Source organism: Paramormyrops kingsleyae, chromosome 10, assembly GCF_048594095.1.
Source record: "Paramormyrops kingsleyae isolate MSU_618 chromosome 10, PKINGS_0.4, whole genome shotgun sequence".
NCBI lineage: Eukaryota > Metazoa > Chordata > Actinopteri > Osteoglossiformes > Mormyridae > Paramormyrops > Paramormyrops kingsleyae.
The window spans coordinates 21,553,268-21,570,613 of record NC_132806.1 but is presented as its reverse complement, the minus strand read 5'-3'; the positions used below and the strand labels follow the sequence as shown (position 1 = coordinate 21,570,613).

At 42.3% G+C, this 17,346-nt stretch overlaps 2 protein-coding genes across 43 annotated transcripts in view; both read left to right on the top strand.

The window, feature by feature from the left end:
* The window catches only part of LOC111859848 (protocadherin gamma-C5-like), a 219,694-nt gene that overhangs the window by 146,352 nt on the left and 55,996 nt on the right, over nucleotides 1-17,346 (top strand). For 2 of the 42 annotated variants that reach the window (XM_023842926.2, XM_023842904.2), the window contains exon 1: nucleotides 4,245-6,809. The exons of 36 other annotated variants lie outside the window; for them this stretch is intronic. In XM_023842926.2, coding sequence (XP_023698694.2) covers nucleotides 4,392-6,809 — 2,418 coding nt within the window. In that variant the 5' untranslated portion in view covers nucleotides 4,245-4,391. Of the gene's footprint in view, nucleotides 1-4,244; nucleotides 6,810-7,599; nucleotides 10,567-11,133; nucleotides 13,729-17,346 lie in introns of those variants that run through there. 4 more of the 42 variants (XM_023842909.2, XM_023842930.2, XM_072717487.1 and 1 more) reach the window with 4 other exon arrangements.
* Nucleotides 1-17,346, top strand: part of LOC140593321 (protocadherin beta-15-like) — a 36,531-nt gene that overhangs the window by 7,637 nt on the left and 11,548 nt on the right. The gene's annotated exons all lie outside the window — the stretch shown is intronic.

The window sequence follows — 17,346 nt, the reverse complement described above, 5'->3', positions numbered from 1 at the left end:
ACCGAGTCCAACGACAGCGTGATGAAGACCCAAGGGAGAACCGGACGGCGACCTCCCAAGACAAGCGAACGTGGGCCGAGCAAAGACAACACCGAGATGGTGTGCTTCAAGTGCGGCACCAAAGGTCACCGTGCGAAGGCGTGTCGACAGAAAACATGGTGTAGTGTTTGTAAAAATGACACACACAAAGACGCTACATGCAGGCGAAAAGACAGAGACAAAAGGGATGGTGTGAGTAAAGTTTCAGAAAATGCTGAGCTCGAGGAGGACTACGCGTTCAAGATGGCGGATGGAGAGGCCAGTGTTCAGCAGCAGCCGGCACGTAACGTTCAGGAGAGGGGCCTGATGGTGGACACGGGAGCCACCTCTCACGTCATCAATGACATCGTCTTGTTCACCAGTTTCGACAGCACCTTCAGGCCGGAGACCCACAGCGTCGAGTTGGCAGATGGCACCAGATGCAGCGGCGTCGCTCAGCGGAGAGGCACTGCAGTGGTTTCCCTCATCGACAGCAGTGGACGACGGTGCAAAGCGAAACTGAGAGACGCTCTGTATGTACCGTCGTACCCACAGAACATTTTCTCGGTGAAGGCAGCAACCACGAATGGGTCTACAGTCGTCTTCAAAGAAGACAAAAACGTCCTGATAGCCAGAGACGGTTCCAGGTTTGACATTCATGTGTATGGCAGGTTGTACTACCTGCACACTGAAATTGAGTCTAATGATGATAAGTGTAATGCAAGTCACGACATCCAAGCATGGCATGAGATACTAGGCCACTGTAACTATGACGATGTGCTTAGGTTACAAGATGTAGTTGACGGTATGCAGATCAAAGGGAAAATGAGTAGGCCTGAAAAAGTGTGTGAGGTGTGTATTCAGGGGAAGTTTACCCAAACCAGAAATAGGAACCCCGATATCAAAGCAAAGGCTCCCTTACAGTTGGTACACACAGACCTTGCAGGTCCAGTAGCCACAGAGTCACTAGATGGATACAAATATGTGCAATCATTCATTGACGATTACTCAAATGCAATGTTTGTATATTTTCTAAAGAAAAAGAGTGACTCAATGCAGGCAACCGAGAAGTTCCTTGCAGATGTATCCCCTTACGGGAAAGTGAGGTGCATCAGATCCGATAACGGAACGGAATTCACATGTAGTGATTTCCAGGCTCTGTTGAGGAAAAACAAAATTAGACATGAAACGACAGCTCCGTACTCCCCGCACCAAAATGGAACTGCGGAGCGTGGTTGGCGTACTCTTTTTGAGATGGGTAGGTGCATGCTAGTTGAAAGCAAGTTACCAAAGTACCTATGGCAATACGCAGTGCAAACAGCAGCAGTGGTACGCAACAGATGTTTCAATAGGCGTACAGGGCAGACTCCTTATGAGATGTTGACAGACAAAAAGCCTAATGTGTCCAGAATGCAGAGATTTGGGTCTGTATGCTACACTTACAAACAGGAAAAAGGAAAACTTGACTCCAGATGTGAACAGGGACGTTTTGTGGGATACGACAAAAACAGCCCAGCGTATTTGGTGTATCACCCAGATACGAACAAGGTGCAAAAACACAGGCTAGTAAAGTTTGTGAGCAAGACCACTGTGAAAAGACAAACGCAGACAGACGAGCCAGATCCATGTGATGATGACAATGTAGGGCTCGGGACTAGTGAGGCGCAGGGGGTCAATAGGAGTTCAGAAAAGGCTCCAGAGCCAAATAAACCCGGTAGAAGTTCACATAGTAGTCCAAGAGCAGCAAGAGAGTCTACTGAGCAAAATGAAACAGAAGAAAGTGTGACAAGTGTTGAGCCTGAGAGTAAAAGGTATCCAACTAGAGAAAGGAGGGCACCAAATTACTTAGGTGACTTCGTAACCGAAAACTATGATAGTGATGCAGTCCACATCACGGTAGACTACTGCTGCAGAGCAGTTTGTGGCATTCCACAGACGTATGGGGAAGCAATGGAGTCAGACAATTCAAAAGAATGGAGAAAAGCCATGGATGAGGAAATCCAGTCCTTAAATGAGAACAAAACCTTTACCCCGACAACACTACCTGTAGGCAAGAAACCAGTGGGGGGTAGGTGGGTTTACGCAATCAAGTCTGGTATAGATGGGAAGGACCAGTACAAGGCGCGATTTGTGGCCAAGGGCTACAGCCAGAAAATGGGAGTAGACTATGGGGAAACGTTTTCACCCACCGCAGATTTAACGAGTGTAAGGGTGGTGCTACAGAAGGCAGTACAGGAAAATTTACTTGTGCACCAAATGGACGTGAAAACTGCGTTCTTACACGCCCCCATAGACTATGAGATCTACATCAATCCACCAGAGGGTTATCAAGAAAAAGAGGGTGTAGTCTACAAGCTGGAGAAGTCTCTTTATGGGCTTAAACAGTCTGGACGAAATTGGAATAGGGTTTTGCATGATTGTTTAACTGACAATGGATTCACACAAAACCAAGCCGACCACTGTGTATATTCCCAAGAGTCAAAAGAAGGGAAGGTGATCATAATCGTTTGGGTCGATGATTTGATTATCGCTGCAAGCGATGAAGAGAAACTGAAAAAGGTAAAAAGGAGGCTTGCAGAGCAGTTTAAGATGAAGGATTTGGGGCAACTCAAACATTTTCTTGGTATTGATTTTGATTTTTCAGATGGATGTATTAAGATGTCACAGGAGAAGTACACTAACAAGATTCTACAACGTTTTAACATGTCAGAATGTAGGATTAGAGAGACTCCTTGTGAGCAGAAGCTCGAATACAATTGTGATGCGGTTAAAATGACAGACATCAGGATGTACAGAGAAGCCGTGGGCAGTCTGATATACCTGACAACCTGCACTAGGCCTGATTTAAGTTTTGTGGTGAGCAGGCTGTCGCAGTACCTAGCTGAGCCTACAGAGGAGCAATGGGTCACTGTGAAGCATGTCCTGCGATATCTCAAAGGTACAACAGATAAAGGGTTAACTTTTAGGAGAAACACCACTGAGAACCTAGGTATACAAGCCTACAGCGATGCTGACTGGGCGGCTGATACCAGTGATCGCCGCAGTACCACAGGATACTGTGTGAGTCTTAGTGAAAACAGTGCACTTGTCTCCTGGAAGACTAGGAAACAACCTACCGTTGCACTCTCCACATGCGAGGCAGAATATATGGCACTTGCTTCTACTATTCAAGAGTGCCTTTACCTAGAAGAATTACTAGGGAATATGGATAGCTACAAGTACACACAAGCGGTCATACATGAAGACAATCAGGGAACAATTGCTCTCGCCAGAAACCCTGTAAAAAGAAAGCGATGCAAACACATAGACATAAAGTATCATTTTATTAGGTCTACTATAAATGAGGGCAAGGTGATTTTGACATATTGTTCTACTGATGAGATGGTCGCTGATGTAATGACGAAACCTGTCAATAAGTTTAAACTGAAGAAGTTTGCAGGTCTTCTTTTTGGAGAATAATGTGTATGCCAAGGGTCCACATTTATTCTATTTTTTGTTTGTTGTTATTCATTTTACAACCTGAGTACAAGTGGGGGTGTTAAGATGTATGAAAATATGTGTCCTCAGTATTCAATAATCTAAACTGTTCGTATTACAAGAGGGCGCGAGAACACACAGAATCAATGTATGTGAATATGCATTGTGCATTTTGATCAAGTTGACTTGCCGTAGTCAATTATTCTGTGCGTGCAATCTTCTTCGGTACTTTCCAGTGCGAGCCTAACTGTTGTGGTGAGCAGTCGCATTTTTTTTGTTCTTCCAATAAATAACCCGCCAAATGGCTAAAGAAGAAAAGCTTCTCCTTGTATTCCTCTGAATGTACCGTGAGCAGCACGACTCTGCGGAGAATTTCAACAATAATTACTAACGATGAAATACCAGGCCAGATGTGTGAGCTTCCACTCATATGTATCTATTTCGCTCTTCCAGTTTATTTTTTAACATTGATTTAAATTGTACGTATTTTAATGCTATTAACAATCTAAATTTTCCAATGTCGATGCCCAACATAATAATTTGAACACTGTATGTATTTTGTTTAAAATAGTGTATATTTTATTAGAAACAAAGATAAAATGGGCTCGACATACTGTTTAAGTCAGTTTTTAAGGACACCCTTGGCAGGCATTGCAGTTTTTATTCAGTGCTCTAAGTGCCGCTGTTGATCACTGCTTATATGATTCTGCTTCGTGTGTTTTGGTGAGATATTACACACATAGCAGGAGCTTTCGGCCACGACGCTGCGCTCGCACTCAAGCACGTCGGACTTCGATACGGATGTAATCGTTGGTTGTGCTCGTGCCCCACACATTTGGGATGCAGAACTAAAGATACAGTTTATTCTTTGTCTTCAATCAGAGTTTCAAGGAAGGATGGTATTTCATTGTTTTGCCGGGAACGTTGCTTGGGTTTGGAAATGGCAGCTGCAGCTTCTCCTCCTCTGCGTTTGTATCGCGAAGGGTGTTTACGGACAAGTCCGCTATTCTATTCCGGAAGAAATGACAAAGGGCTCATTTGTGGGGAATGTCGCACAGGATTTAGGTCTGGATGCCAAACGACTTAAATCGGGACGAGCTCGGGTTTTTACGGAGGATGGTCGTGAGTATATCGGTCTGAATGCTGATAAAGGGACGCTGCTGGTGAAAGAAAGAATTGATAGAGAGGAGCTTTGTGGCCCAGTGTCTCCGTGCTCTCTGCACTTCCAAATAATACTAGAAGATCCATTGGAGCTGCATCGTGTAGATATCGAGATCTTAGATATAAATGATAATTCTCCTGTTTTTGTTAGGAAGGAAATAAATTTTGAAATATCTGAATTGGCGCTTTCTGGAGCCCTGTTCTCTTTAGATGGTGCAAAAGATCCGGATGTTGGAGTCAATACGCTCCAGACTTATAGAATTAGCCCTAATGACCATTTTACTGTGAAAGTATTGTCACGTCTTGACGGTACAAAATACGTGGAAATGGTGCTGCAGAATCCACTTGATAGAGAGAAACAGGCGGAGCACAAATTAGTTTTAACCGCCTACGACGGTGGTAGTCCTCAGAAATCCGGCTCGGTCACTATAAATATAATAGTTCTAGATGCGAACGACAATGCGCCCGTATTCCTCGAGCCAGTTTATAAAGCATCGTTAAGAGAGAATTCGGCAATGGAGACAACGGTACTGAAAGTGAGTGCAACTGATTTAGATAGCGGATCTAATGGAGAAGTAACCTATTCCTTTTCTGATGGGGCGGATACCCTCTCTGTCTTCGATGTCAACCCACATACTGGCGCAATCACAGTCAGTGGCCTGTTAGATTTTGAAAAATTCAAACAATACGAAATAAACGTACAAGCAACAGACAAGGGGGGATTAACCGGTACGAGTAAAGTAATTATCGATGTCATTGACGTGAATGACAACGTCCCTGTGATTACACTGATGTCATTTTCTAACCCTGTACCCGAAGACTGTGCATTAGGCACAGTAATTGCGATACTAAAAATTAAAGACGTAGACTCAGGAAAAAACGGAAAAGTCAAGTGTTTCATTAATCTAGATTTACCATTTAAAATTACAACCCCATCATCTGATTTTTACAGTTTGGTAACAGATCAAGTTTTAGATCGAGAGAAGGTATCAGAGTATACTATAATTATCACAGCGGTAGACGAAGGGTCGCCATCATATTCCAGTAACAAAACCTTAACTCTAAAACTCTCCGATGTCAACGATAATGCGCCAGTATTTGAACGTAAGACTTACACAGTTAATGTCCAGGAGAATAACGCAGTGGGGGCGTCCGTATTCACCATCAAAGCGAGCGATGCGGATACGGGCAATAATGCGCATATATCCTATTTTCTCGTGGACACAGAAATTAATGGAATATTAACATCATCTTGTATCTCAATCAACGCAGAGAATGGCGCTCTCCACGCAATGCGCTCTTTTGACTACGAGCAAATTAAAGAATTACAGATTGATATCAAGGCACAGGATGGAGGCTCCCCGCCACTTAGCAGTAACGCGACAATTACCATCGTTATTACAGACCAGAATGACAACGCGCCTCAAGTTCTCTATCCGGTACAGACTGGTGGATCTTTAGTGGCTGAAATGGTGCCACGTTCAGCAGAAGTCGGCTATTTGGTTACTAAAGTTGTGGCTGTTGATGTGGACTCCGGACAGAATGCCTGGCTCTCATATAAACTGCTAAAACCATCAGAGAGGGCGCTTTTCGAAGTGGGCTCACAGAATGGAGAAATCAGAACTGTACGTCAGGTCAGTGATAAGGATGCTGTAAAGCAAAAGTTAACTGTTGTAGTTGAGGACAACGGACAGCCCGCTCGGTCAGCTACAGTCAGTGTTAACGTGGCGGTGGCGGACAGCTTCCCTGAAACGCTCATGGAATTTCCTGATTTTACGCGCGACAAGGATTACAATGACAACCTGACTTTTTACTTAATTTTGGCTTTAGCCGTCGTTTCCTTTCTGTTTGTGTCGTCTGTGGTAGTTATAATATCAGTGAAAATTTATAAATGGCGACAGTCACGTATATTTTACGAGTCCAATCTTCCAGTTATTCCATATTATCCACCGCTTTACGCAGACGTCGATGGGACGGGAACTCTGCAGCATGTGTATAATTACGAGGTGTGCAGGACAACCGACTCCAGGAAGAGTGATATGAAACACATCAGACCTTATACTCAAAGCATCGTTAGCATGGATGCCAGTGGAACAGAGACAATGCCACGCTCACAGCAAGAAGTAGAAAGCCATGAGTTTTCTGAAAAACAGGTGAGCTTATATGCGCATACTAATGTGCTGTTGTACAATATGTTCATTTGCATACGTGTGTTGTGCAATATTATATTACCGTTTGCCCCAAGAAAAAAGCCTTTAATCCAGCTTCCTCTAGGGGCGCTAGATAAATGGGTGATCTTGCGCTCTGATCTCAAGCTTCCGTCTTACCTGTACAGTCAGAAAAAAGAATACAAATTTGTACCTTTGCTTGTCCCTGCTGCTGTACCTTCAAGGGTCCGCCAGTTGTACCTTAGTTGTAGGTGATTGTTCATTTTATGGTACAGAAATGGACTCTGTGCAACATTTTTGTACCATAGGGGGTACATTAATATTGTTTGCACCTTGGGGGTGTTCCTCCATTTCTCTACCTTGAATTAGACTAAATCGAGGGTACAGCCCCAGTGACAAGGAAAGGTATAAACTGGTACTCTTTTTTCTGACAGGCTAAGCCTACATGTCTGTGTATGTCTCATAGGACAGCAAGATGGGATGTGGGAAGACTGAAACTACTTTGTATTCGCTACTTGTAGAATGACGATAAAAAGGAATTATAGCAAGTAATAAACACAATCTGTTTTTTTAAATGAAATGTGCCGATTTAGGTTTTTTTAAAAATGTTTTTTCAATCATTTTCCGCTTTCGGATATACCTGAGTTGACTGAAATTTGAAAGAGCACCCCGTAACCCAGTGTTTCAGCTGATGGTTTACATTTTAGTTTTCTTTTTAATACAAGGTGTCCTTGAAATGGAGTTTTCATTTTCATATACGTTATAAAGTAAAACTCCACTTTATATGCATAAACGTCACTGTGTTAAGCTTTCACTACTGCAGCTTCTAAACCGTTTTGACTGAAACACTTTTTCAGTCAAGCAACAGCAATTTATTTTATTATTTAGTTATTATCGTGTAACAACATTTCAAATTATTCGTCAACATCAGTGACTAGCACAAGGAATATATAAAATGAACTGCCAAAATATTTTACTTCCATTCTTCGTTACTCCTTGCGATGGTGATATGTGATTTACACAGACTTCAGTGGTGAATATATAATTTTAAATTATTATTTGCAATGCAGCATTTGAACTCAGTGTGACGCTGTTGTTTAGGACGCAGCTGTTCTCTTAGCAGTTTGCAGCAGGACCTCCACAGTAAATTCGATGTGTGAGAGAACTAGCGAGAGAGGAGAGGGCTGTCCAAAGCGATAGATCTTTGTTTATGGAGGAGCGTTTGTGGAAAAATACAATTTCTACTGTTGCGCAAAACTGGACTTTCTTCATTCATCTGTAATTTGGAATTTCGATTTTTTTTTAATAACTGTTCGTATTTGGGCAATATTTCATGAATGCTGTGGCGACAATGTCTGCTTCGTCAATGACACGGCAAGTAGCATGGTTTATTTTTCTGCTTTTTCTCAGTTCAGTATATGGCCAAGTTAGTTACTCCATCCCGGAGGAAATGGCTATAGGGTCATTCATCGGTAATGTAGCGCAAGATCTGAGCTTAAATTTAAAAAGACTTAATTCTGGTAACGCCCGTATATACACGACTGGCAGCGCAGAATACGTCGAATTGGACAGAGAAAATGGGGTCCTCCTTATTAAAGAAAGAATAGATCGCGAATCTCTCTGTGGAAAAACATCCCCCTGCGCTTTGTATTTTCAGTTAGTTCTAGATAATCCGATGGAATTCTATCAGGTCACAATAGAGATAATAGACATAAACGATAACGCACCTGATTTTTTAAAAACTGAAATGACGTTTGAAATAAGCGAGTCAGCCCATACTGCAGCTAGATTCTTGCTGGAAAAGGCAGTTGATCCCGATATTGGCATTAATGGTCTGCAAAGCTATAAACTTGAACCAACCGATAATTTTCTTCTAAAACTACACAGTCAGACAGACGGAAGTAAGAATGTAGAAATGATTTTACAAAAACCGCTGGACAGGGAAACACGGGATAAACTGACGCTCCTTTTAACAGCAATGGATGGTGGCGACCCGCCGATGTCTGGCACTGTACAGATATATATTAATGTACTTGACGCTAATGACAACGCTCCTGTGTTCTCGCAGCCAATTTACAAGGCAGCGGTAACAGAGAATGTTTCCAGAGGTACCGTTTTAACCAAGGTCAGCGCGTCTGACTTAGACCAAGGTTCTAATGGTGAAATCAAATATTCTATTTCCAGAAGCATAGATATGATGTCTAATTTATTTGAGATAGACGAAAACAGTGGCGAAGTAAGGTTAGTCGGTGAAATGGACTATGAAAAAGCTAAACATTATCAGATTGATATTAAAGCAAAAGATCACGGTGGTCTGTCTGATTTATGTAAGGTAATAATCGATGTTATAGATGTAAATGATAACAGTCCTATAATAAATCTGATGTCGAAGTCAAAGTCAGTACCTGAGGACTCTCCCCAGAACACAGTGGTAGCGATAATGACAGTGCAGGACCCTGATTCTGAGAGTAATGGAAAGGTTCATTGTAGGATCGATGAAAACATTCCATTTAGCATCAGATCAACCTCAAATGATTTTTACAGTTTGGTTACTGGATCGTCTTTGGATCGAGAAACACAGTCTGAATATAACATTACCGTGATCTGCGCAGATGAAGGAATCCCCTCACTTTCCAGCAGCGTCATTTTAAACTTACAGATATCTGACGTGAACGACAATGTCCCAGTTTTTGAACAAAGTTCATATGTCACCTATGTACTTGAGAACAACGCACCAGGGCTCTCCATATTTTCAGTGAAAGCCAGTGATGCAGACTGGAACCAAAACTCGCGTGTTTCCTATATACTGGAAGATTCGTCTGTAAACGGAGTGCCTGTCTCATCTTATGTGTCTGTCAACTCCGAGAGCGGTGTGGTTCACTCTGTGCGCTCCCTGGATTACGAGCAGATAAAGGATTTCCAGTTTCGCGTAAAAGCGCAAGATGGAGGATCACCTCCGCTGAGCAATAACGTGACGGTAAAAGTTTTTATCCTGGACCAGAATGACAACTCACCGCAAATTCTCTACCCAGTACACACTGGTAACTCTCTGGTGACTGAATTGGTTCCTCATTCAGCGGATGTCGGCTATCTGGTTACTAAGGTTGTGGCTGTTGATGTGGACTCTGGCCAGAATGCCTGGCTCTCATATAAACTGCTGAAAGCAGCTGACAGGCCCCTGTTCGAAGTCGGCTTACAGAATGGAGAAATCAGGACTATACGTCAGATCAGCGATAAAGATTCTGTGAGGCAAAAGCTAACGATCGTAGTGGAGGACAACGGGAAACCACCTCGTTCAGCATCAGTCAGTGTTAACGTGGTGGTGGCGGACAGCTTCCCTGAAGTGCTCTCGGAATTCAATGATTTTACCTATGACAAAAAATACAACGACAACCTGACTTTTTATTTAATCTTGGCTTTGGCTGTAGTTTCTTTCCTTTTCGTTGTCTCCATTGTTACCATAATATCAGCAAAATGCTACAGATGGAGGCGTGAGCGGATGTTTTATAAATCTGGGGGGAATCTCCCGGTTATCCCATACTACCCACCGCTTTATGCAGACGTTGGAGGAACGGGGACACTGCAGCACGCGTACAATTATGATACGTGCAGATCGACTGACTCCAGAATGAGTGACGTGAAATATGTCAGGCCTTGTAGTCGGAGCGTGCTACATGTTGACCTAAGCGGAAAGGAGACAGTCAGGAGAGAAATGAAAGATGACCCAAATATTTTCGAAGAGGTGAGCCCCTCTTTTCTCAGTTATTTCACTTTACACTCGCTCTGAATATAAATGTAAATATTTAATCTATTGCTTGTGGGTATAATTTAAATTTTTGATTCCTTTCAAATTACTGTAACACTTCACTTCGCTGGGGGGAGGGTGGCACAAATAATGCAGTACTACACTGTTTACTCAATGTATTAATTAACCAGAAACTAAGTGTTACTTACGTACTGATCCCATGTTCCTTCATCAGTCGTGACTTTTAATGTGTTCTATGCAGGTACTATATTCCTTCATGATTTGTACTTGAGTAGTAACTGGCTAAGTTGTTTGTGCCCCCTCAAGTAAAGTGTTACCCAAATTAATATTAAAGTGCAAATGGTAGCCTACTGAATGTTTATAGTCTCATATTCAATTATTTGTTTTTCCCAGAGATAAAATTATTGTAATAAAGATGAATTAATGCGGTTAATCAGAGTCGCCGCAATAGCTCCACACAGACTTGGCATATGAATTTCTAAGAGTGTGTAATTCTGCATTTGGTCCCTGAGTGTCGCTTTCTCTCAAGAATGCTTCGCTCAGATGTAATGCAGAGACCTCGCCTACTTGCTCACTGGGTCACAATCCATAAGCAATATTGCGTGAATTACGGGACACGAGCTGGCGCCTGCTCTTTCAAGTTTATTTACCTTATCAAAGGTTGATTTATTTTTGCATATTTTATTGTTGTGACCTGAATTTCTGTCAGTGCATTGAAGTATTTCTCCTCGACGTGAAATCACTATGAGTGCAAACGAACGGATTCTGGAATGGCTTTTGTGTATTTTGCTCGTTTTTGTGTTTTCGCTTCACTCAGCAGCTGGGAATATTAGATACTCGATTCCTGAAGAAATGGCCGTTGGATCATTTGTGGGAAATATTGGCAAAGACCTGGGTTTGCAGCCTGAGAGGTTGGTTACCGGGCGAGCTCGGCTCTTTTCTCCGGGAGGCAGCGAATACGTAGCGCTAGACAGAGAGGAAGAACAACTGGTCGTGCGGGAGAGAATAGACAGGGAACAGCTATGCGGGGAAGCGCCTGTATGCAGCTTCAGTTTCGAAATTATTCTGGAAAGTCCGATTGAGCTTTATCGTGTTACGGTAGAAATATTAGATATCAACGATAATAGTCCAGTATTTCCAAGGAGTGAATTAAAAATGGAAATAAGCGAATCGGCGGTACCGGGAGCGCGCTTTTCTCTTGAAAGTGCCCGCGACCTAGACGTTGGCGTAAACAGTCTTCAGGGCTATTCTCTCCATCCGACAGACCATTTTGCTCTAAAGGTGCACAGTAGACCGGGTGGCAGCAAAAGCGTAGAGATGATTCTCCAAACACCGTTAGATCGAGAGAAACAGGAACAGCTTAATTTGATGTTAACAGCTGTCGATGGGGGGAATCCTAAGCGTACAGGAACTGTTAAAATAAACATTGCGGTTCTGGATGCAAATGATAATGCTCCAGTATTTAAACAATCCGTTTATAGGGCATCAGTCCCCGAGAATGCAGTTAAAGGTACATTAGTGATCACAGTGAGTGCCACGGATGCGGATAACGAATCTAATGGACACATACAGTACTACTTTGAACATGCTACACGCAACATTAACGAACTCTTCATTATAAATCCCTCAACCGGCGACATAATCGTAACTGGAGAGTTAGATTTCGAAAAATCAAAGTTACATGAGATTAAGGTGCAGGCTAAAGATCAAGGCGGGTTGACGGATTCTAGTGATGTCCTAATTGAAGTGCTTGATGTGAACGACAACGCTCCGAAAATGACAGTGATGTCGTTTTCAAGCACACTGCCAGAAGACTCCGTGCCAGGTACCGTTATAGCTATGATTAATGTGCAAGATCTGGATTCTGGAGACAACGGAAGAGTGAAATGTTCAATTGATACGGCTCTTCCATTCAAAATTGAAACATCTTTAACAAACTATTACAGTGTACTGACTGATTCGGTCTTAGACAGAGAGCAGACATCCGAATATAACATCACAGTCATTGCTGTTGACGGAGGAAGTCCCTCTCTTTCGAGTAATCAAACTCTCCACTTAAAGATTTCAGATGTTAACGACCATGCACCGCAATTTGAGCAAGAAACATACAATGCTTACCTGATGGAAAATAACCCTCCGTCATTTTCTGTTTTTTCCGTGAAAGCAAACGACGCGGACTGGGGTGCTAATGCTCGGGTATCGTATTACATCGAAGAGAGCGATCTGAATGGGTTACCTTTGAGCTCCTATATATCAATAAACGCAGACAGCGGGGTTATTTACGCTGTAACGCCATTTGATTATGAACAAATAAAACTAATTAAACTACGCGTTAAAGCGCAAGATGCAGGTAGCCCACCTTTGAGCAGTAATGCAACTGTTAGCATAATCATTCAAGACCAGAACGACAACGCGCCTCAGGTTCTCTACCCAGTACAGACTGCTGGATCTCTGGTGGCAGAAATGGTGCCACGTTCAGCAGAAGTCGGCTATCTGGTTACTAAAGTTGTGGCTGTTGATGTGGACTCCGGACAGAATGCCTGGCTCTCATACAAACTGCTAAAACCAGCTGACAGACCACTGTTTGCAGTGGGCTTACAGAATGGAGAAATCAGAACTATACGCCAGGTCAGTGATAAAGATGCTGTGAAGCAAAAACTAACTCTTATAGTGGAGGACAACGGACAGCCGCCTCGTTCAGCATCAGTCAACGTTAACGTGGCGGTGGCGGACAGCTTCCCTGAAATACTCTCGGAATTCACTGATTTTACGCACGACAGGGATTATAATGACGACTTGACTTTTTATTTAATTTTATCTTTGGCTGTAGTTTCCTTCCTTTTTATTGTATCCATCATAACCATATTGTCAGTAAAGTGCTACAGGTGGAGACATGAGCGGATGTTTTATAAATCCGGAGGGAATCTCCCAATTATCCCGTACTACCCACCGCTTTACGCAGACGTCGGAGGTACAGGAACTCTTCGGCACGTGTACAATTACGAGGGCTGCGGGACCACTGACTCCAGGAGGAGTGACCTGAAATACGGCAGACCGTGTAGTCAGAATACACTGAATGTTGACCTGAGTGGCACAGGGACCATCCCAAGAAAAGTGGATGCAGATGTTTGTGTTGAGGTGAGACTTGTATTTTATGATTTTGGTGTTTTCTGATTGAAATAATGGGTTTGATTGTGCTCAGATGCAAACAAATTTGCCAGTTGGGTCAGATTAGTCACAATTTGTAAATGTTCTTCAAATTATTAACATTTATTCCTCTATCCATTTTTACCGCTTGTCCATTAATGGGCAGCGGTGTTGGGTACAAGGTCTTAAGGGTGGCGTGTCCCTCACTGAGTTAGGATGCTGTGTCTGTGATCGGAAGCTTGCTGATTCAAATCCCAGGGTTGAGAGTGTGATTTCGCCATTAGGCTCCTGAGCAAGATATTCTGATTTCTTCCTGCAGTCCAAAAACCTGTGTGTGGACTATGTTTATATTGCATTCTGGGGACCAAATGTCCCCCACAGTGTAGTAAAAAAAAAAAAGTGTTTTTTTTTACGTTGTGGGGACCATTTTTCTGGTCCTCACAAAGATCTATGAATGCAATCGAAAAAGTCTTTTGTTTGATTATTTATGCGTTATATATATATATATATATATATATATATATATATATATATATATATATATATATATATATATATCCTGCCCTCAGGATCCTACCACATGTTCTCATCTACATCACATCTGATGTCCTCTCTAGCAGTACATCTATGGTAGCACCTCTTGGAAATACACCTGATTAGATAATCACCTGGAATGGATGCCTGCTGTGTTTCGGTTCATTTTTGTTTCATTTATTTTATATCATGTCCAATATTTTGGACAGGTATTGATAGTATTGTAGCAAATTGTAGTTATTCAGCTTTGTATGTATGATTAACAGCTTTGGGACCAGTATGTAAACATGTGCAAAAGGGCTTCCAGAAACGTAAGGTTTTGATGGTGGTGGATTCTGAGTGAGCAAGGAATCCCTGAATTTTGAAGCATTTAGTCGCTGAATGCATTTTGTATGAAAGCAATGAGAAATGATTCATAGTTTAGCCCACAAAATCTAATGTTATGGCAACTGTGTGAAGTGTTTTGAGAAAGTGACTTTGGTATTGCAGAATGTAGCTTAGCAATGGAAAAAAACTGTAATGTTATTGAAACTTTATGTAACTATTATACATTCAAATATGTCCAGCAAATGACAACCTCTACTTATGTCTTACCAGCCCAAAACGCGTCTATACCACCTTTGAGAGACTGATTAATGTAAGATCATACTGCAGCTTCATAGTACGTCTGTGCTAGAACACTGATTACGTATCTACCCAAGCACACATGTCTGTGATATATTTTGACAGTTTTAGGCTAATGCAGTATATGTCTGTGGGACAGCAACATAGGAACAATTCAGCTGCCTTCTTATACTTGCAGTGCCACATTTTCTTGGTTAGCAATTGTAAACAGCAAAGAGAGCTAACCTTGTTTACTGCCGCTGAGATGTGGGTCGTGAATGTTACAACGCGTTGAAGATGTGGAGCTATCGGTAAAAGACGGGAATGATGGGGGATGGGGGAGGGGATTAAGAGATGCTGTCTGATGCAGGAAGCTCACTCATTGGCCAGATTACCCTCACTGCAAGTTTACTGGACATTTAGCGACGTGTTATTCACTCTCAATATAGGCACGTTATTGGCTGACTGAATAATTAATTTATATGTTACATTTTTACGAAATATTGGGCATGTTTCCTTTATACGTAAACTCTTCACAGAGACAGCTTCACTGAAGCTCTGGCTGACACATTGTGCAGTTTCCAGCATTCAGCAGCTATTGTCTGTCTGCCTGTGCTGTTTTACCAGCAAGTGCTTTCTCATGGCTCTCTGAGCAGCACTGTCACCTTATACCTCCAGGGCGGGGGGTGCAGACTTCCTGTTCTGCCTGTGTTGTGCAGCTACCCCCCCCCCCCCGTACTCCATTTTCCTCCCACAGTCCAAAAAGATGCCAATAAGCGATTTCTATCCATCTCCCAACCGCATAACCTGTACGCAGTCGCAGGTCAGTCAGGCAGCTTGACAGGTGTCCTCAGGATGCACTACCATCACAATGATATCCAAATGACATTTTAAAAAGAAAATATATCCTGTTTATTTTAATATGAACTGAGTGTGTTTTCATTTGAAACACACAAGTTAAGTGAGTCGGACTGTTGTTTGGTGACATGGCAGTGCCATAGTTAACCTCACACCTCTGGAACCCGGGTTCGAGTCTCATGGCTTCATATGCATGTAGTTCTCCCTGTGTTGTCATGGGGTTTCCTCCAGGTACTCATACTGTGGTGGATTGGAGTTAGCAGTTTGTCTTTAGGTGTGAATGGGGTGTGACTGTGCCCTATGATGGGTTGGTGCCCTATGATGGGTTGGTGCCCTATGATGGGTTGGTGCCCTATGATGGGTTGGTGCCCTATGATGGGTTGGTACCCTATGATGGATTGGCATCCCATTCTAGGTTGCTTCCTGCCTTGTGCCCATAGGCTCTGGACCCCCTGCAAACCTTAACTGCAAAAGTGGTTACAGAAAATAGACGTACTGTTGTTTATTTACAAATAAGGGGGTTAAAATCATGCTAAGTACATGGGGGGGGCATTGCATGCTCTCCCCTGTTATGACTGTGTCTTTCCACAGCACAAAGGCACAGCCTGCAACTGTGTACTGGATGAATGCATGGATGAAATACACATCACTATCATTATATAATCTTACTATAATAACACTCTTAAAAACAAATTTAATAGTTAAGCAATATCTCATGCGCTGCTGTTTTGAATTACTTTACATAATTCCTTATAATTCGTCTCAAAGTGGGGAATATAATACTGGCAGTGGAGTTTGGCTCAGGTTTCAATTAAAATAGACCTCAAGTCTCAGTCCAAGCAGCAAGAACTGGTTCACAGCCTTTTCTATTTTTGTTCACTTATATTGGAATGGTGGGTTGAATAACCTCCAGAATAACATAACGTTACATATTGCGTAAGTTGCACCACATGAGCTGGTTAGCCCAAAATGGATACAGCATTTGTGAATGATAAAGCCAGACTCTTTCTGTAAAGCGTGTGTTTGAGTGCATGTTTGTGTATAATGTCATCCCTCTGTGTCTGAAAGTGTACAAGAAACTCTTAGCATGTTTGTTTTGTAGTTTGTAAGATTTACAGCACTGTGCAAAAGGCAGTCAAAGGAAACGTTTAAAGCTGTTTATCTGTGTACTCAGTGTATATTTGCTCAGAACAAAAAACACAATTTAACACTAGAACATGAAATTTATTTTTTTTCTCTGTTCTCCAGAAAGTTACTGATACCCAGTCGGATGGCTAGATGAGCACAGAACACCACTTCAGCTCCCAGTCTCTCCTTAGGGGCACCCCGGCCATTCTGTTTATTTCTTAAATTTCACCATCAGCTCATTTAAGTAGTTAACTTAATTAGCTTAAAAAGCCAGTGAGATATTGATTAGCTATACGAGATATGCTAGTGGAAGAGTACTAAATACATGGGTGCATTGTATGGTTGCTGGAAATACTGGGGTGACTTTAGCAGAGGTTTTGAAATGGCTAAGCTAACACACTCTGACAGGCATAACAGCACAGTTTTACACCAACATAAAAATCATTTAAGCATCATTTTCTTTGGCTGCCTAAGACTTTTGCACAG